This window comes from Patella vulgata, chromosome 9 (genome assembly GCF_932274485.2).
Source record: "Patella vulgata chromosome 9, xgPatVulg1.2, whole genome shotgun sequence".
Lineage (NCBI taxonomy): Eukaryota > Metazoa > Mollusca > Gastropoda > Patellidae > Patella > Patella vulgata.
This window is the reverse complement of record NC_065887.2, coordinates 26513231-26536165: the sequence shown is the minus strand read 5'-3', so window position 1 is coordinate 26536165 and position 22935 is coordinate 26513231. Positions and strand designations below refer to the sequence as shown.

The window sequence follows — 22935 nt, the reverse complement described above, 5'->3', positions numbered from 1 at the left end:
TAAAAAAGGTAAATACGTGTGTGTATGTAGTTAAAATTGACATCGCTCTTCCATCAATCAAAGTACTTTACCCAAAGCATTCAAATCCATATGTATTTGTATTTAAAGGCACATATATCATCCGATTCTGATTTTCCCGAGATAAATATTTGTCCACTTTTCTCAATCATTAATTTTTTAAAAAATCGATTGGTATAACGAGGCGCAATGAAAATACACCACTGAAGTGCAGGCGAGGCATAATGCAGCTGAAATATAATTTTGGTATGATTTTTGGCTGGACATTTTTCGATTCATACCAACTTTACAGTGAAACGTAGGCCCAAAGGTATCTATTAAAAGTCAGTAACGTATGCTCACCTCCAACAGTTACGCACGACATGAATAGCTGCTTGTGTGATCTTGCAACACTCCAGTTGACAGATTGTAAATAGCGCGTTCAGCTTATTGATTGTGCGTCGTCTAATACATGTATTGTCTTAAAGTCGGATATAACCCAGGGGTTTCTCCTTGGCCAATTCTTATTCATTGTTTACACCAATGATATTTGGGATAATTAAGAAAACACTGCTAGGTTATCTGCTGAGGACACTGCAATTGGCTATTCGGATAAAAAAAACAAAAAAAACAACAATCTTTCGCGATTGCATTTGTTGATTCCTTAATTACCTTTGATTCATCTAACATCCAACGAGAGTGTGCTCCCAATGATAATCCGGAAACGGTATGTAGTAGTGAATATTATTATTACGAGGTGACCCTTTATCGACTTTTAGAGGGAATTGTCTGATATTTTTCTAATGGTAACGTACAGGCTCACTTTGAAGCTACAAAATGTTTATTTAATGGGATGTGTGGCTGTGTGATTTCTTTTTGTGTTTTGTAATTTTCAACATTCCCATTCTTTTTGAGAGAATTGATATGTGGCGCGTTTACAGTTTTACACATCATTTTCACGTGTTAATGTCGCGATCTGATATTTTTACACCTAGAATTGCAAAGATTTATATCGTTGTCTCTCGGTATATTATATTCTTACAAAAAGTGTGTCTATCACTATCTAATCTCGACCGCTTTCATTTTTTTTTTACCTCAGCTTCCAGTTGTTACGTCCTCAGAATTTGCTAGTTGTGACGCAGTAAAACCGGTTACGGGCTATTTAGTAATATATGGGCAAAAATTTTATCCCTATCATTACCCCTGCCGGATTAAGACTTGGTGAGGCTATATTAAGCGATATAAACCTTGGCGGCCTTCTGTAAATAAAAGGTTGCACATTGTTCCGCATCAGAAAAGAGTTTAACCATATATAATATGCCTTTAAATTATTGTATTTAAAAAATCTGAAATTTTGGACTGGTAGGCCCAAAGCTGTAGCCTAGAGTATAATCTGCATGATACGATATAATTAGAGTAGGTCAACCGAAACACGACTGTAGCATAAACTGTTACAGAATACAAGTTTCAACCAACTATGTCTGGATTAAATTTTGATTCAGTACCTCCATTTAAACAAACGCGCTGGAATAAATGGATGTTATAGAAATTAAACATAAGATGTAATATCAATTAAAATTGATAAGTTTATCACGAATGTCAGTTTAATTAACGATAGACGTTGTCATGTTAATTACAAATAATTAGATAAATATGTTTAAAGTCATTAAGCTGATTGTATGCAGGTAGTAGAATGGGTATTAAAATAGCATATGGATGAATCAAGTGGAATCTTTAGAGTGTTGCGAAAGACGTAAGCATAGCCTGCCTTTGTAAGACATCCATCACCAGGTGAAGCTATAAGTATGGTTATTGTTTTCTGAGTGAATGAAATTCAGTATACATAGAAAAAAAAGTGTATAATAGCAAAGGATATTCAAACTTTAGCGTTAATAGTCTTTTCATCGGTTATTTTAAGACAGTACTAGAATAGTGTTTATGATCATTAGACAGCGTGTGCTCAATTAACTTATCTTTATTTGTTCATAAACTTAATGTGAAAGTATAATTTAAAAAATATAGTTTCGTTCCATTACCCGTCTCTAACTGATAACACATTTTGCTGAAATCAGCAATGTGATAAATATAGTATAAATACTACACTTTTAAAAAAATAAAAATAAACAACCCAGTAAAATTTAAAGTAACGATTGGTGAATTTTATCTTAATCCCCATTATATGTACTCACTTGGTTTATTTAACATTTAAAATCAAAATACGCTAGATAATCTGCCGGCTTTGATTCAATTGGATTCTAAACAGGTCCATCAATTTGGCTAACGGTAAATAAAGATGGCGACCACCTTGTTACATTTGGAGCAGCATAGATCGATGAAATTTTCTATTCGTCATTTTTTTGAACCATGTCTGGACTGATATTGTTATTAGAAATTCAGATTTCACAATATTGTAGTTTGCAAGGGTTTCTACAGCGCTAGATTCACTCATAAAGCCTTTAAACACATGCTACAAATTATAGTTTACTGAAAGGGGAATGCCAAACTGTAAATAAAAAGTGTTTATTTTCATAATGTATAGTTCCAAATCTGACATCTTTAACATTTTACCAGTATTTAACGCACACTGGGGATCAATTTACTATGAAATGCTATGAAACATTATAAAGGTGTAAAAATGTTTATTTAAAGTTTATATAAAAGCCTATCAGATAGCCATCTTAAAGTCGTATTGTAATTGTTTTTCTAGAGAAATGGGTAGAGGTGGAAGAATCAGTTATTTTGGGAATAAGACAATCCTGTGTTTAAAAGCATTGGGCAAAACTGATCACTTACTGAAATGCGTAAAATATGTGATGTTTTTTATTTGGCTGGTCTACTTTGTAAAATGATACAAGAAGTGTTTCTACCTGAACCCAGGTAATTTCTATAATTCAGTTACTTTCCTACTCATCAGTATATTAAGGCCGGTGCACAACAAAGATTATTTGTCGCCGACAGTTCAATTTCTAATTGGCGACGATCATTCAGCACACCAATTTGTTTCACCGAGGTATTGCGAAAGTTAGCTAATAACTCTGTATAATATATATATGACTGCCTTCTACACGTGACGTCACATCAGGAAGCGTCGATCATAGGCTCAATGGCACGTGCATTGTTTACATAAGACGTTGTAGCGTGAACTGGTCCGGACAGAATGGTGCCCTTTACCCATTTTACATACCTATTTACACTAAATAGGAAATATTTTTTATCTAGATATACTTCAAACACCTATATTTATTTTTCTAATACTTCAAAAAAGTGTTCTAGAATCTAATTTGCAGAAGGAAAAAAGTTAATATTGCGAGCTCATTACTCCGCCCCGATGTCATCCCTATCAGTGACTGTAGCGGCCTAGCGATTATTCACTGCTGATCAGCGTGCCAGAACATCCACCATGCAAATTTCCCGATGTCTCGTTACCGACATTCACTCGTCGATGGTTTGTCGTGCACAAGGAAACCCCAAAGCAATCATGGTAATATTATTGATTTATACAATACTAAAAATATTATGTACACCATGTCCAAAATTTAAATGATTTCATAAAAAAAATATGGATAGTTTTCACATAGGGTGAGCATGGCTTACACTGGATAAATAATTTTTTTATATATCATTTTTGATATAATGATCTCTAAGTTAACATATCATTCCCTGTCGATCACTCTTTGCAATACTTTGGGCGCTTTTACCGCCCCCCCCCCACACAAAATACTGTTGTCGGGGATAAGTAGGGCACATCTATCTCTTTATTTCAGTTTTGTACGAAATTATTTAACTTTTGGATTGGATGTGTAGAATATGCGTATCTATAACATATCTTTCCTTGTCGGTCATATGGGCAAAATACGGTGATTCGTATGACCAAATTTATCAACCCCGATGCTTTGTCGGCGATGGATTGTCTGTCAGTGCCAGTAGCGCATCTGTAACTTACAGTTACAAATCGTGAGAAACAATTTGTCGGCTATACAAATGGCCGCGAAAGAATGATTGGTCAAATAATCCTTTGTGTGTACATACCTTTATAAGTTTAATTTTGTACGTAATAGGATGCAGATATTTGCCTATACTATTTGACACTTGGTTTTATAACACAGTATTAACAGGGTTTTAGTGCCAAGATAAATAGCACCATTAGAATGAACTTTCATGCACCATGACATACCAAACTTATCTTTCTGGTGAATTTGTTTCTGTCCTTTGGCATTGCTCCGAAAGTTATTGATTCAGATCCAGAAAATTAAGTACAAATTATCTTTATAAATATCTCATTCCGATATTTATCTATGATTTGTAACAAGTGTCAGTCACTAGGCGTAATGTGCGTGCTTCTTATAGAAAATTCTAATACCATGCCTGATAATGGCTAGCTCGTTAAAACTTTCAGCAGTGTGTTCAAACTCACGATTTGTTTTCCAGATCTTTCAAAAACAATCTGTCAAATGTTTCACGTCTTCGTGGGTCTGAACTATTGTCCAAGACTAAGATTTGCATCATTTACATGATTTAAAAAAAGAAAATAATTATGGGATGGGGCAAAATTTAATATATCACCAAATCAGGAAAGCAACATTTCGGGGCTCAATTCATTTCTAATACGGCCATGTACATTGTCGTCTTTCTTGCCCTAATCGTACTTATTTAAACATACATTATGCAAGGGCTAAATCTGCCTATGACAGGTCTTTCTTTAGGTCTGAAATGTTATCTAAATTATTAATTAGACATTAATTAACCTATCCAGACCATAATCAACTCTAGATGGCACCAGATGTCTCCGATATTAAATAGATTAGAAAGGTTCAGCCATATTTTGATTTAATTTAAAAATGGAGGAGCGAGACTTAGCTTCGAACAACCAGTACGGTGGTAGCAATTATTGCACACGTCTTGACAAACCTTCAAAGGCGAATATCTTTGCTCGCAATACAGTAATTTGAATGATTTTTTTAAATTATTCATTTTACATTATATATTTTCGAACTATTATAGCAAGAATTGCTAGCTCTTTATCTAAATCTTACATAATGTATCTTTAAGCTATGGATTTCTTGACCAAGTTTTTCAAAGTCGGAACGCGCCTATTTCTTTCGGTATTGACCCCGTGTACGCTATATATGCGGTGGGTTATATGATTCCTTGCCTGGCAAACTTTCTTTATTCCAATTTGAGAACCCTTTAAGTCTTTACATGTGGTCAAGTGAATATGTTGGGTTGAAATCGGATATTAAAGGAAAATATTATCACTAAGTTTTATGACCACAACGCCTGATTTCTGGTACTGTTGTGATGTTTGTATAACAGAATATCGACTGGATTGGTTGCATGTCAAAGTAATTCCAATCGAGTCTGTTTGACTTGTATATTGATTTCTAAGTGTTATCTTAATGTCGATAAAGTAAAAAAAAAGAACACCGGGAAATTTGATTAACGCGTAGTTTTTATATTATCAAAGCAAAATATTAGAATATTGGTTTGGATAAAACAATACAATCTGTCAAACGCCAACAATTTATATTCGTCTCATGATGGTTTGAGAGCAAAGTGATCTTCACCTTCAGTTTGAAGTTGGGGGAATACATTGTTAACATTTCTGACAAGTCATTACGTGAGCTATTAGTAAATGCACACAACCAGACAACCAATTAAATCATGGAATGGCAGGCAATGGGGACTATTTTGTCCAGACCACTATTCCTGTCAGACAAAGTGGACACATTTTGAGTTGGAACGATCAAGACGAGCCAGGTATTACGACAACATATTATTAGAAAATTATGTATTCGTTAGCATGGTCCTAAAGTTGAGCTTATAAATTCCATTTATGTAATTTCTACATTCGCTTTATTCTTTTCCCATGTTCCACGCCCTCCATAGCCTCTAACGAGAAATCGCGATATCATATTGTCATGGACAATAACGCCAAAAGGAAAAATCAGAGAAAGTTGACAGGGATCGATAGGAACCATCTTTACAATCATTACATTAAATTTGAAAACAATCTGTCAGAAATTCTAGCCTCTATTGCTATAACAAGAAATTGCTATCGACGCACTGACAGGGGCGATAACGTTATACGCTCAAGAGTAGAAGCTTCATTTACACGGAACAAAAATAAAAAATTGATATATTATTCTAGTTTAGAAATAAGATGAAATTAACACTATACTAAACCATGAATCTAATATACCACCATAATTGACATTGTTAGAAAAACAATAAATTAGCCAAAATACACTGAATTTAGTATGAAAGTATGTAGATCGATGGCATTGGTAACTTTCTTCTAGTTGGTAAAAAGCAAGTTTCAGTATATCGTAACAAATTCCTGACAGCTTTCTTACCTGGGTTGATATAGACAACAGCTGAACGACTTATACTATAGATAACATATGCATTATATATATACCATAGGTTTATATAGATATCTCTTTATATCTGTATCTTTATCAGGTCTTTCATGTTTTGAAGTGATTCTAATAAATCCCACGGGCATCTTATAAACAGTTCCTATACGATCTATATTCGCACAACATAGTGTTCTATTATTGTAGCAGGCTTCGTTAATTTGTATGTTTTTTCCAAGTAATATGGATTAGTCTCATCCTTTCTTTTAGACCGAAAGGTCTGTCATATTGATCGATGCCTTTTATTAAGGAACATTTGGGCCTTGGAGATCTTCGTATATAGGTCGGCTAGAAAACTATTTCCAGTTGCTGTGATCAGACTGCACAGTTACATCGATGGTGGTTTATAAATTGAAATATATCTGTTGATCCATTTCTTAGATATATCTTTACTCTGAGTACCCAAGTGTTGGTAGTTAAGTTATTGTGAACTTTCTATTATACATTATACATGCCTTTTTAATATTATTAACATACCGGATATAGCTTCTTTGCAATGTGAAGAACAAAAACCACAATAATAAGTCATAGATGTACATAAAAATAACCATAATAGTAAGTCTTCGATTCGCGAAAAAACCCATAATAATGATACTACGAGAAACTAAAAAAACCCCATAAAAATACACACAGATTAATAAATTTAGGTAAACAGCAAAAATAACTTCGATACACAGAAATACTATAATAATAATATAAGAATTTGATACACAGAAACAAAAATATATACTAATAAGCCTACGATACACAAAACCCCCCATAAAAATAACCACCCGATGCACATAAAATCATAAAATCGATATTAAATCACAAACAACTGAACTTGATCCAAACCATTTCTGCTCGCCGTTTAATAAGCACTTTTAATGATATTCATGTTAATTTCAGAGTTTTATTGGTTTATTTAGCTATCAAGTGTAAATTATTGACTACATAATTTTCTGTGCACTTAACTAATCCTATTATTGATTCATGTAAATAGTAAAAATCGCAAGGAAAATTTATTTATTGCATGTACCAATAATGCGTATAATAGATGTATCACCTGGACAGCAATGCGATACCTGCTTAATTCATTTTTCTGTCATGTATTATGAAGTTTGTTGTTTTACCAAGCAGGTGTGTTGTGGAAACTCTTTAATAAAAATGTACTGACATTGTACATGGACTCAAATTAAAAAAATATCGTTTACATATGTATCAGACTTCTCGTCTACATAAAGCACCCTTTTAAACAGTCAAGAGTGATGCTTTACCAAGAATCAGTGACTATTAATATAGGTCTGTGTGTCTTTCTGTCACACCCTTTCGGACGCCATAACTTTGCTTCTGAGTGAACTAGTATGTTCCAATTTGGTGTAGGTTTTTATTAGGTAAACCCATTGATGGAGTTTGGCGATGAGCAATGGAGAATTCAATTGTATTGGTTGATACTTTGGAACATGATAACTCTCCTTCTAATTGAGGTAGAGAGCTTTTCAAATTTCTTATTTCGTTATAAATTCTGCATATTTATTACTTCATATTAGGTGTGTTTATTAAGTCACATAGATTGTTGTATACTTAAATGTATATGCCTACCAGTTTACATTGTCATGGTTACAGCCACTTTGTATGATCGAACAGGGAAATCCATTTTATGGTTGATATTTTAATAGCTATGATATAAGGACTTGTGGTATATGGTTTGGTAAGAAGGTAGTATCATTTCATATTTTCCCGTTTTGTAATACAGCTTTATCCAAAACTAAAATTTCAACCCTGAACTACGCAAAATCTATTGGCCACATGAAAAGCTTCACTAGCTTGTAACGTCACATTAAGGCCATACATTAACCGATCTCCGGTATATGCTATAGTTATCTAATTATTTTGTATTAATTGTTTCGGTTTCTGTCACGTTTTCATTGACTGGACAAAGGAGACAAAAATCAAATCTTGGGCGGGTTTGTCAATAATGATCAAATGCATCACTTTTTGTGCAATGACTTGCAATAACAATATATCCATCATAGCTCCGTGATAAAAGGGGACCACTTTATTCATTTATGATGAATCAAAGAACGTTCCTCGTCTTCTAAAAAGACAAAAGCGCTCGCCCTCCAACAAAACAAAGAACAAAAATAACTCCATTAACAGTATTAACACAGACAAAACACTACCTTACCCCTATTGAACACAAAACACACAAAACGCCCGCACCCCTCCCCTTCCCAAGCCCCCAAACTGATATGAATATTGTATGAATAAGGCATTAGGAGTCAGAAGTTATCTTTAAAATGAAATGAAATGAGATAGAGTTGCACGCCCTTCTGTTCTGCTCCGACTGGGCTAATGAAGACGGGGTTATCTTTGAAGATACGACCATAGTCGAGCAAGTCTCGATCTATTCTAGATAGGGAGCCGTGATGGCGCAGTGAATAAAGTGCTGGCTTGCTAACCTGCTTGAGATCCCAGGTTCGATCCCAGTGTTCCTCAGGAATTTTTGCTGCGTGGCTTGATGCAGTCGTTCGGATGGCACGAAAACCCGAGGGCAGTTGAAATTCAAATAAGAGCAGGTCGTAGCGCTGCTGTCTAGACCCCCCCCCCCTCCCCTCCGCCCCATTACATACTGTATTCTCGTCATACTTAGCTGGGATGGATCAGAAACGTATAGTGCGATAAACTCCATTTCATTTAATCTATTTTAGAGCTGAGGGAACAAGCTCTGCTCTATCTCATTGTATGTATCTGTACTAGCCGACACTTAATTAATTATGTCCCCGCAAGTTATAAAACAGTGCTACATCGCTTGACAACAGTGTGTTGATTGTTTTATATACTAATACCGATGTACATAGGGTTAATAATAAGTTAAAATGTCTATGATATAATGCGCCGGTTGAATTTATGGCTGAGTCGATTAGCCCCCGTGAGAAACTATACACATTTATAGCTCAGTCAGTCCGACTCGAGTATATCATTCATGATAGGCTACAGAGTTGGCTATTGCATTTACCGCACTACCATTATACCGTAGAAATCATTCGAGTGCTTACATGTGTGGTACCAACGTGGTAGAATTTTATGAAAAAGGATAATACATTATAGATATGCTGACTTTTAGGTAAAGAGTTTATATTTTTTTATTTATCATTTGTTAAATAAATCTATAGATTAATTACAGAATGCAGTTTGTATTCATCCGCTATGACGTATTTGTTTTAAAGTATAAATATTTATTGTAGGGTTTTAATAAGTTGTTTTCTAATGTCGATAATTTGAATTAGGTGCGTATTATGATAACTACTATTATTAATAATTAAGAAGTTCTCCGATCATCAAACTTTATTATTGTGTCTTTGGTGGATTAGGTAAACAAGTCACTATTCCGAGCTTAGCGAGACACAAAGTACTTAAACGAATTTACTTGATTTATCCCTGTCACCCGGATAACGTCATCTTGATCATTCAAAACGTAAACATTGCAATGCAAAGATATGAATTTCTGATCTAATGTGATGTTGATATCACATATGACTATTTGAACAGTGTTCGACCTCATCCCGTCGATCTGCTACTACTGCAATTCAGATATTTCTAGAAGAGTCATATTGTAAACCTGCCGTGATGATATTCAATGAGATTTACAATACAGTTTGTAATGATTGGAAAAGGTCCCAAAAATGTTATGCGGAATATATTATCAAATTAAAATACGTGTTTAGATTTGTTATAGAGAGAGAGAAAGAAATGGGGTTTAACGTCCACTCGACACAAAATAGGTTTTTTCGGGACTAACATATGGTTCAATTTTATTTCCATAATTCGCTTGCGCGTAGGGGTCTTTAGCATTGGGAGGAAGCCGGAGGGCCCGGAGAAAACCCACGAGGTTGGACAGGCGACCCTACTCTTTGTCACGTACAACCGGGGAATCGAAACCCCGCCAGTTGACGCAATGACAGACCGTATGATACAGCACGCACGTGCTAACCATTCGGTCATACACCCCGCCCCCCCTCTATTTGTAGAACCTGCCGTGATGATATTCAATAAGATTTACAATACAGTTTGTAATAAATAGAAAAGGTCCCAAAATGTTATGCGGAATATAATTATTATCAAATTAAAATACGTGTTTAGTTTCGGGATAATGACATGTGTATCAAGTGATATTTTGAATTTCATAATGATATTAAAATAAAAACGATATTTTTCATCAGTGATGATTAGATGATTCTCAAATGATTTTGAACATAATATGATATAGAATTGAAATCGATATTTGGTTGATAATTATCAAATGATATTTCGATTATTATATGAAATCAAAGATTTTAATTTCTTAGCGTTACTAATATTTCAGTTTTAAACAGTGACTAACTTTCCTTTCAAAGTAACTGGATATACTTATTGTAATAGCCTAGATCTTATCATGCTTTGTTTCTATTCTCGAGATCGAAATCCATACTTTGAAAATTAAATGAGCACACAACGTATCGCCACTGAAACTCTAACATCAGCATTAAAATACTGCGTGCTTTATTATAGAATGTAGAACCATAACACCGTAAATACGATAAAGTTTTCGCCGTAGGTGCAAGAATTAATTGAGAAATATAATACAGGTATACTAGATCAAAAGCAATTACTTTATAAGCCCATGCTGAAACAGATATCTTTTATTGTCATTTTGTTTTCAATTTTTCAGGTTTAGTATAACAAGAACGTGAATGGATTAATTGATGAAGTCGAACTCAGTTTTAGTTTTAAATCTTCTAGACAGTTTTAAATTAAACATTAATGGAGAACGTTATCTAATCAAGATCTTCTTCCAGGACAATGATCTGCTCGTCAAGAAACTCCTAATCCTGGGTTCATACGTATTAGATATACTTGATTAGAAAAAAAAGCTAACCGAATCAAGAATTAATTGATAACTAACTCTGGTACGTGGTACTAATCTACATCAAGTCCATAAACGACCAGTAAGATGCCCTGTTTGGAATATAAATGGAGTAAGAATACCAAGTTTAGTTTCTTATGCTAAAATAACGTTTGTAGTTTCGTAAAATTGGATATAAATCAGGATTGTCTTAGATACAGTGAACAGCTGAAGACGCAATATTTGATAAAATAATTTTGTGAGATTTGATCATCAAAGATGCCTGACAGAGTAAGTTGATATTATATAAGTTGATTTATCCATTTTCGCGATTTTATCGAATTCGTCCATTGGACAAGAAATCGTTTGGTCTCTTTTTTATTTTTTTTACATTGATATATTTTTGAATTCAGTAACACATAATATATGTATAATACAAAACAAAATACAAAATACTACATCACAAACCCCAAATACTCATGTCAAACAAACTGTACGTCTGTCTGTCTGTCGATATCTAGTATTCTAAATATCAAGAAAATTTATTAGGCATGTTACTACGGGTCTGTATGGGGAGTTCAAGAATTTGAGCAGGGTGGTTTTGGTGGTCGTTGGAGATGGGGGTGGGGTAAGGCGGAGTAAACGTAAAGTTTGGCGTATGTGAGGTGTGGGGAATTACTCGGGAAATGTTTTATAAAATCAGAGGCTCTAATACAGTATTTTTGCTCATTTAGGCGCATACATGTATAGGGTTAGAGTGGTGTAAGGCCAGTAAAGTCAAAAATGCTTCGCATAAAGACTGCTCTGCGCGAGCAGAGAAGAACCTGGACACCCCCTCCCCCGCTGGACAGGACGGTGGAACCTAAATGATCAGACCTTTTTGGCACGTTATTTCCTCGATTTCTATAGTTATTTTAGTAATAGTAATGTTGTGACTGGATCATCCATTTATGTATATTCCAGCAATGTACCATGGTGTGTAAGGTAACTCACTGAAGCGTAGTAGCATATGCTACTTAATTTCACTTGAAGAAATCCATATTAATACAGGTGCCAAATTATTTTGACAGATTTCTCTTTTTAATGTATCTGCCTTAACAATAAATATATCTATGTTTAACCAGATGATAAGTAACAGGAGCTAACTGTACGTGTTAAATACTATCTAAAAGCCTCTTGCTTAAAATGGAATTGATGAAGCTAATACAAAAGGTCGCGTTAGGAAAATTTGACGGGGGGGGGGGGGCAGTCTGGAAGTAGTGGGATGGAGTGTACTCATGTTTAATAGTTTAATAATGTTCATAGGCGCACGGACCCGATGAATGTTAAGGGGACAGACCTGATATGCCCGAAAAAATCTCGTTTACAGGCGTCAGCTAGTTTCTCGTGTATAGCCCCCTCCCCCCCAAGAAAATTTGAACGCTGCATAAACGCGTTTTTTTGCTATTCCAGTACATGAATTCAAAACAACCAATCAATCGTTTAGGCCGCGGGGTATGAGGGCCTCGCCTTTTTGATAAAAAAAATTTGAAAATTTAACCGCCGCAAATGCTCTTCTTGCCCGTGAGTTAAGCATCTTCAAAGCTGTCCTATGGTTTTGCAACCGAAATCCCACTCCATGCAGACTGTTGCAGCTGCATTCAAGAATAATAATATGCGAAAAATATGTCGCACAAAGCAGAGTGACCCCAGACAAAATGTTTTAATCCATAGTTAATTCAGTACAAATTCGCGGAATTCAATTAAAAGAAAAGCAACATTAGTGTTTTATTGGATTTCGGGCTCTTTATTTAACCACTAAATGATATATATATTTTTTCTCTTTACCATTGCTGCCGAAAAAGTCAGATTGCTCGACAGTTAGACGATATGTCATGTTTTTTCACTTTACCATCGCTGCCGGAGAAAAGTCAGATTGCTCGACAGTTAGATGATATATTATTTTTTTTTTTCACTTTACTATCTCTGCCGAAAAAGTCAGATTGCTCGACAGTTAGACGATCATTTTTTTTCACTTTACCATCGCTGCCGGGGAAAAGTCAGATTGCTCGAGAGTTAGATGATATATTATTTTTTCTCTCTTTACCATCGCTGTCGGGGAAAAGTCAGATTGTTCGACAGTTAGATGATATAATTATTTCTTTTTTCTCTTTACCAGCGCCGCCGGGAAAGTCAGATTGCTCGACAGTTAGATGATGTATTATTTATTTTTCACTTTACCAGCGCTGCCAAAATGTCAAATTGTGCGACATAGACTTGTACGTCTATGATAAAATTATAATTGTTGATTTAGATCTTAGACTAAGATTATGTTCATAACCAACTGGAACTGAAGTTTACCGGTCTCTCCGAAATGAAGGCTATCCGAACATCCATTTCAACGACAAGCACGTTTTCCCGAAAAGCGACATAGCTTATATAACGTTCCTTTAAGATGTCACTTCTTATTGTTTCAACTACAAAATTAAATTAGCAACCAGTCTGCCCAGGGATAATGAATCTTAGCAGCTGCAGAATGGTATCGCAATTATAGCTTACTCCCACAGCTTTCCTTTTCCGTCTCGTCATTTTTGGAAGATTAACACCAACGCAAGTTTAGAAATATGAGTTTGGGAAGCTCCATGTTCCCGAAGCATCGGCTGCGAGTTTTACAACATCTAGCCGTTTCTAGATTAGTCTGAATTTCCCAAGCTTTTAGGTACGTGATACAAACACATAAAGGACTAGATAAGTTTACAGTCGTTAAAAGCCGGGATTGAAGTGGAAAAGTTCCAACAACCTTGACATTGAACGAACCTTGAACTTTGCTACTCGATTATCACAGCTAGTCATTTCAGTTTGAAAAAGTGAGACTTGGTATTCCCGACGGTAATTTCTATCGATGAATCTAACAGGTTGCGAGCTGGGTTGGTAACCAATCGAAATTAGTGACGAAAAATTGCAGAGTATTACGTGAAGGGGCGCTCTGGATACGCCACTGATCAGCCCTTACTCTTGCCATCAACACCGTTATTTTTAATGAAGGGTGAAATAGTGATGTATTAATTAATCCCCATTATTAGAAGAAAGACATTTAGTTATGCCATGCCCCCCTTCCGTTTCCATAGTGGTTTTGGTTGACGGTATTGTTCAGAAAGGTGTTTGAATTTACATCTGATGAATATCTATGATTTTGATGTGCAAGGACAAGAAGACAAACAAACATGTGATATGGAAGACCGATGAATTGGAATGAAATTGGGTTTAACGTCCAATATTTCTGCACTGACTGGGCTAATGGATACGGGAAGACTGGTGTCAACAACTGTAAGTTCATTCCACCTGATGTGCTAACAAATCAAAATGATATAAAGATTAAGATGAACAGAATGTTTTAAAAAATTAATGACAAAGGCAAGTGATGCTACAATTAAAGAACTTTAATAAGAAATTTCAACCATTTTGAATTTTAGTTTATTTAATATCGTTTCTATCTGTTGGGAATGGTGGACTGTAGGTTGGAGATTACATTTTGGAACAGACTTCATCAAAACAAGTCCCTCATTCGATTTATATCTTCCATACTTATTTAAATCATTCCGTTAATGGAAGGACGGACAAAGGGTACCCAATTAACTCAATAACAAGACAGTTTAGAAGGACAAAGACCAATTGATTACAATACATATTCAATCGTTAGCTTAAAAGAATAGACGATGTTTTCTACAGACACGTCGGTGCCTAGAAGATATAATGTGCAATTTATACGACTGTATTATCGTGGTTAACTATTTATGTTATAGGTGGGGAAAGTGACCTTACAAATAAATTCAAGGTCTTTTTGTTTGATGGTTCACGCGTCTTATATTCATTTAAATCGGTTATCAATGCTCTTTGATGTAGAAGTCATTAAAATTTAATGATCATGTAATTATTAAGAACCACCCAATATCCTAATTTAATAATACATTGATGATAATTTTAATGTTGATATAAATGAAAGTCTGATACGGAGGAGACGCTACTATTTGCCGACTACATTGTAATGAAACCAAAACCGGTTTCTTAGTTTATTGTGTTTGGGACCTGAGAAAGCCAGGTCACAATCATTAATCAGGGCCCACAATATTTGTGTTGTATAGGCGCCCGTCTTAACATAAGGACAATGGCCTGAACCGCAGAGCGTTTGGATCATCTGTATTTTATAGCCGAGATCTTTACAAATCATAACCTTACTAAACCAGTTTTCCTAAACCATTAAAATTTAGCCCTTACCGCTCCCATAACAATAGATTGCCAGGTAACAGATTACATATCCTGTTACATGTCCTAAAGAGAATCATCGACATACACCAAAGTCACCGTGGATCCAATACCAAAGTCTCCTTTCCCACTAAATTCATACAGAAATAAAATGCTATCCAGGAACAAAAGGATATATATTGAAGTTGTGATTTAAAAACCTGGACGACCACCGTTTAAATTTGAAGAGCATGAGATGGGATGATAAATTTTCCAGAACTATAAGACAGTTTCGTAACAAATCAGTACTCTCAAAGGAAAGGCTTTGACATATTTTTCTATATCATTTCCTTGTCTGCGGAGAAGTGCCCCTATCCGCCCTGTAAAGCACTAAATTACACAACGTTGTATAGATGTGCAAGAATTAAAAACTGAAGACGCCCTTGTCAACATCGATTACGCTATGGGGTCCTTTTAAGGTTGACTGTCGCTGGAGGAAACACTGTCTGCTAATACTAATATACTCAACTATTGGCCACGACTGCAGAAGCAAAACAACATACAGTGTTATTAAACTAGAAGTGTTATTTATTATAGAAGAACGCTTGCTATACCCCTCCCCACCCTTTGACTTACTTATGCGTTAATAGGGCGATCTTTTCGTTTACTTTAAAACTAGAACTTAAAGAGTTGGTCATGTTGAAAGATAACTGCGATATCATTATTGTGAAAGCGAACGTTCACAGACCAGAACAGATTAAAAGATGAATCATTTTGTCTTGCATGCTTCCACCTGTGAAATTGTAAAGAAGATCATTTTGTTGAATCTATGTTAAAATTACGATTTCAGAACGTTTGGTCGTATGCTTTCAAATTCAAGTTTAAAGAGTTAGCCCTTCATGAAAGATGATTTGTCTTGCAAACTTCCACCAGTAAAAGTTTTCAAATGTAGCCTTATCATAAGTATTTACCTTGTAGCCTTAGTTGTGAACACCTGGGATCTGATACTTTTCAAGATTTCATCTACATTGTGTTTAACCATAAGATCAGAGAGATACACCTTCATCAAAGATTGTTCAAGTATAGCTCACATGATCTGAAGTACCGGATAAAAGCTACGATCTACTGTTGGTAGCTTATATATAAAAATATCAACGAATACAATTTTTCTTTGCTATCTGAACACTTTATTGCTATGACGATTAGTGGATCATATCTTCAAGCTAAAGCAAATATTGCCTGATAAGTCTTTCTGAAGTTTTACAAAAGACATAGCAATAAGTAGAGACATTTTATTCTATGCTTCAATCACATTCTGTTCGATAAATTGAACATATTAGGATGATTACCAATTAAGATAGTTAACCATGTCTTTCATATTTGTTTTCAAAATGACCCAAGCGTATGACTGCTTTAATTATTTAACATAGTGTGATCGAAGTTGGCACAGATTGGTGAATTCGGTCAATTTCCTTGATAGATGACAATTTTCTATGTCGGAAGACACATGAAATGAAATGGTGGTCTAACGTCTTGATTGTCGGAAACCACATTTCCTTTTCAGACGACTATTTCACTCGGATGAAAGCTGTTTAAAAGATGGGAGAAATTGAAAATATCCACCATTTTTTTTCATAAACTTTATACCTTACCTGATCTCTGAACCCAATTTCTCTACTGCTGGATGCATGTATTTCCTAGTTTTAATACGCCGATAGTATTTTAATGTGATGTGTATGTAATAAAGAAATTACACACTGTTGAAAATTCTAGCACGATGTGCTGCTTTTCGGCGCTATTGCACTTCGTAAACACATTTAGCAAACCATGACCTACAACTTCAACAACTTCAAGGGTGTTTGTTTACGCGGCTGAAACCCCAGCATGATACAGTACTTTAACCCAGGTTACACGGCGACCTGCGGGAAGATTTCTGGTTTACGTTCTATGTAATTTAGGCATATTAAGCTCAGGAGTGAATATAGGCAGGTCATATATGTGAAGCGAAAATCTTATTGGGAAGATTCTGTTCTTTCTCAAAATTGATTCATGGAGAAAACTGTGAACTATATGTAACAGATAGTAAGTCATAAAACCAGTGTGCGTGCACGTATGTGATGTTTAATAGAGTGCCTCTTGAATTGTTGATGTCTGCTGTCATACTGCAGCGGGTTACATTTCCTAGGTACAATAAACTATGTGACAATACAGTCTCATGCATATTTTACATCAGTTTATTGTTATTGATGATTTCCCCGGTTCCCAACTGTATTAAACAATAAAAGACAGGCTATACATCTATATAGAGTTGTCGTCACCAAGAATAATGGCATATTGTTTTATATACAATTAAGTCAAGTGTAAACACTCTTAAAAACTCCGGCCCGTAAAGTCGATATCCGAATCTTGAGTATATATAGCACCCTTCTTGTGCTGCTCTTTATTACAATTTTTTACAGTTTTGTTACAAATGTTTTGAGATTACGTGGCAATGTGACGAAGCTAAAAGTATTAAATGCAAGTATCATCCTGAGTTTTTTTTGTGCCTTAAAACAGGCAATAAAATACGAGAAATATTTCGGGAACTTGAAATGGTCATGCATAAAAAAACCCCGACAAATCTACCCCAAAATCGATAGCTTTCCATTAACAACTTTTATGGCCAGTATCACATTGTTTGTCGCTTTGGATGACACCAATGTAAATGTATGAACAAGAAATGGTATTACTGTATATTTCATGATTTCTGCTGGATCTGTCAGACCGTTTTATACATTTGTCTGTGATCTATGGAGATTGGTGATCGAAGGCCAAGGAATTAATCTGTCGCCGCTTACAACATTTGGCACAAAACATTTATTATTGATAAGAAGCTACGTGATAATCAAACCAAAACACATAAAGATCCCGCCTCTCTCCCTGACTCTGAAAACCTGATAGATTTTAAAGTCTAATATTGATGCGAATTTTGATACCGCAAATTTGTTTTTTGCAATTTCTTAGACATCAGGTTTGAATAAATCCAATGAATTAAAAATAATAATATATGTATAAACATTGGGGCGGGCTTGGTGATGGTGAGGCTTTGAAATCGAACCTGAATTCTGGAATCGCATTTGATAAAGACGGGAGAACCCTCGCTAAATAAACTCTTCAAGTAACTTGTATTCCATATAATTGTGTCATGTATTATTCTCATCCAGTTACTAAATGCCACTTAAACAAAAAAAAAACAAACAAAAAACCCCCCAGATTAGTATTGTTTAACGGGAGCCACTGTAGCTCATCAGGCAACAAGGCACTGGCCCATTAACCAGGAGGTCTGGGTTCGATCATAGTGATGGCCGAGAAAGATTCAGCGTGGCTTCCCCTTGTCAGTGGTGCAAGACCGGGGCCTGGCAACTAACAGTGACCAGTAGTTGGGACTAGACGGAAAACCGAGGTCACGTGTATACTTTGGCGTGCTAGTTGGAATTCGATTATTGTCCGGACAAAGTCCCCCCCCACCCATAGTCCACTGCATGGTGTATGCCCGTCTTTATTATCCCTGTTTCAGAAGAAACACTGACCTTTCTGCATTAAGAAACTTCGTACTATAATAATGCCGTTTATTGCTCTCTAAGAATCAATAACGGAAATTTGGTCACAATGATCATTATACACCGTACGAAAATATCCAATAATCTACTCGATAATAACACCATGTTACCGCCTCAAATAACGGATATCAACGTAATTTGACGGAATAATAATATAGCCAGTAAATGTAACATAATATCAAATAATCGAACTTTACAATATCAGTACATAGTTCACTTAAAGGGATATGACGACTACATGTCACTTTAATTTTCTCGATCGATTTGTGGCGGGTTGTCTGTACAAATTGGTGACAATTCAAAACATGTGATTTTGTGAATATCCGTGACATGATAATTAATTGTAATTACAACAAAGAGATTTTCTAATTGTCGAACAATTGAATTTCAAATCAAATATGTGAACATTTTTTTAAAACTATCTTGTAACTACAAGATAGCTATCTTGTAATTACAAGATTGTTACAAGATAGCTATCTTAATTTACCCTAATGGTCTTCCGTACTTTTGTTTTGTAAGCAGGCAATAAAAATGCAGCAATCGTCCGAGGAGCTACTTTATTATACTCGCAGAATTCTCGTGTGTAACATAGCCAACGTCAAGCGTCCGAAAGACAGCAATTAAAGACGGATCGCAATAAAGATATTATTACAACTGACCACTACACTTTAACGAGCTACTTTTCTGCTCCACTCTGACTCACGAAGACGGCCACACGCCATTCAATGCGGAATGAGGTAAATTGTGACCAGACAGCGACTATACGGCCTGTTGGTTTTTTTAATTCGAACTGCCAATGGTTATTTCAAGTAAACGCCAAGGTGTGCAAGGTACATGGGGGTTTCCTCCCATCTGAACAACTAGACGTTATCCCTTGGGAGCCCTCCATCCTCGGTAAAAACGCCAGGCAATCCCGATGAACCTTCTCGTTTCTGTTTGAAATGCGTCGATATACAACCGTCAATTCTATATTGCCGGTTTTAGACGGTTTTGAAAATTGTCTGAAATGGCGATTTAAGATGACCCCATTATAAGACATAATATAACTGTATGAAACCAGATTAATCCATTCTGTAACTAATCTTGAAGCTATTAATCACGCTGGCTTGCTTTCATCAATAAATTACACAGTGGGATCTATGACGGGAACATAAGTCATCTATAAATAAATTTTTTATCCCATAGCTCCAAGTAATATTCTGTACATTGACCAGTTAGGTTTTCTCCCAGGAGATCTTTCACTGGTTTATTGTGGGTGGGGGACCTAATAAATGCCACGGATTTCTTTTTTTAACCGTTTACCAATATCAAAAAAGCAAGTGGACGATTCGGCGAATGGCCCCGGGTTTCGTTTTTCATCATTGATCAAAAGAAGATTCTTCTCTCCCCATTGGATCTATAACTGGGACATTGGATTACCTATCATTAAATTGTTTTCTGTTTACCCTATCAAGAAGCAAAGAGACCATTATACTTTTTACTGAAATATTTTACAAAAGTACAACCTTTTGTGCAACCTGTAATAAATGAATAAGTTACTATATAATTTAGGAGGGAGCCACGGTGGCTAAGTGGGTAAGACACTGGCTCGCTAGCCTGGAGGTCGCGTGTTCGATCCCTGCATTGGCCGAGAAAGTTCATCGGGATTTTCCGGTGTGCTTTCTCCTTGTCAGTGATGCAGCACAGAGGGCCTGACAAGGACAGCTGTCTAGTCGTTCGGATGGGACGAAAACCGATGTCCCATGTATACATTGGCATGCACGTAAAAGATCCCTTGGCAGATTGAATTCGATATAAGAGTAGGCCATAGTGCCACTGCCTGGGAAAAATAAGCCCAGTCGGAGCAGAACAGTAGGACGTTAAACCCCATTTCATTTCATATAATTTAGGCGTCCTTGAAGATTGGACAAAAGTCTGTCTGATTGTAATCTGTAATTGGATTGCTCATATGATATATGGCAATCTGGTTTCTATTGGTTGAAACTATTCACGTGCAACTGTGGAAATGAATCCAACCATTCATCGCTAATTACTATGTTTTGAGCGTGATCATCAATTTTGATTATCCATCAGCCCATTGATTGGCATGACATCGTGTCAGTTTACACATGTATACTAGTCTATGCCATTCTTTTGAATATAATTCTGTACGTATCATAGACTGTTTCAATTGCTCCATAATTAAAAAGAGATATAGACACTTACCAAAAGCTAAGTTGCCCATTTTAACGTCGGTTACAAGTTACAATAGCCGCCCACGATTGTGATGTAATGATCTTAAACTCAGGAGTCGAGTATCGACCCCTTCTTGGTCCCGATGGTAATCTTATTATATATGTACTTTAATACAGCATATACTTATGTTTTTTCATACTTATAATATATTTGTTATATCATTTATGTATCTTGCTTTTGGGAAGCCAATTTAAATAAGCCTTTGGCTTGTTTCGGTATCCTGTAAACAAAATATTGTCTGAATTAAAATCTGCTCAAAGGAAAGCCTTAGAACCACACACAACTGCGGCTTGAGTTAAAAACATCAGTCGTGGACCATTTCTAGTCAGACTAGTCTACAATTATATATGACTGTGTCTGTGTGTGTCAAAGGCAAGTTATTGGATCCACACTCTCTTATTGTAGAGATTAACCCTGTGATCAGTCAAATGATGTCAGGTGATTGTGAACTGAAAAATATCAAAAACCGTGACCTGTACGTATAGAAATAAAATGGGGTTTTCTATAGTTTAATATACAGGAGCAAGTTTCTAGTTCTCCCAGATATTGTCTGTGGTATTACTATCGTGGCAGCAGACTTTACACCTCAAGCTACTACGTATCTTATTACCTATCTTCACTAACTGGGATGATGAAGACGCCGTTCCTTGTCAGGCCTTCGAACACCTTGCTGACTTAGACACCGTAGCTCTACCGTGTTCTGTTAGAACGTCGGATAACTGACACAAAACTAAATTTCTCTAGGGTTTGTCCTACAAACCAATTACTTGTCATAAAACCTTGGACCGTTCGTTACGTTATGTTATATGAATATGAATTTCGATATGTTTCATAATATGGTGGCTGAAGGCGTCCATTTAAAACGTTGTGCTTTAAGATACAACGCGAGAATCGCCGTTAAGCCAGCACGACGAAAAAGGCGACTATCATGAACAATTTTAGGGAGATTGAAAACAAAACCAAACTTAAAACAATGAGATCCATGGCTCAAGTCTAAATTACCACATGGTTCATGTTTATGACTTAATCACAGTTATTTATACATATTATATCTTTAATTTCATATATGTGTTAAATATATATTGGCAATATATTGAGTGATAATATAGAATAAACAGGTGTAATAACCTTTTATACATAGATAAAAACAATATTGATATTTAAACCACAGATGTTTATAGCTCACTCGGTTTATTAGCTACATACATGTATACACTTATTTATAACTATTTGAAAATATACAATTAACATGATTATAACATTTTATACATAGATGAAAACAATATTGATATCTAAACCACAATTTAATAGCTACATACATAATACAATCACTTTATTATACGTTTTAGCAAATACGGAATTATATCGGAACATAATGTATATTATGTATATTTTCCTATATTATCTATTTTTATTCGGTTCTCTTTTGTACATACGCATTCTCAGATATGCCACCGTAACATGGTAAATTAGACGTATCCCATGTATAGTCTAAAATCAAATAACTAGCATGTGTTACGAAAACATCAACATAAATTGTATAACTGGTGTCATTTGTATTGATCAACAATTTCATAGCAACAACTACTACCATTTTAAATGT

General features: G+C 35.4%; 1 protein-coding gene across 1 annotated transcript in view; it reads left to right on the top strand.

Moving 5' to 3' along the window:
• Positions 1 to 9387: 9387 nt before the first annotated feature.
• The window catches only part of LOC126832472 (parathyroid hormone/parathyroid hormone-related peptide receptor), a 67768-nt gene continuing 54220 nt past the window's right edge, over positions 9388 to 22935 (top strand). The window contains exons 1-2 of the mRNA XM_050563263.1: positions 9388 to 9519; positions 11104 to 11568. Coding sequence (XP_050419220.1) covers positions 11557 to 11568 — 12 coding nt within the window. The 5' untranslated portion in view covers positions 9388 to 9519; positions 11104 to 11556. The remainder of the gene's footprint in view (positions 9520 to 11103; positions 11569 to 22935) is intronic.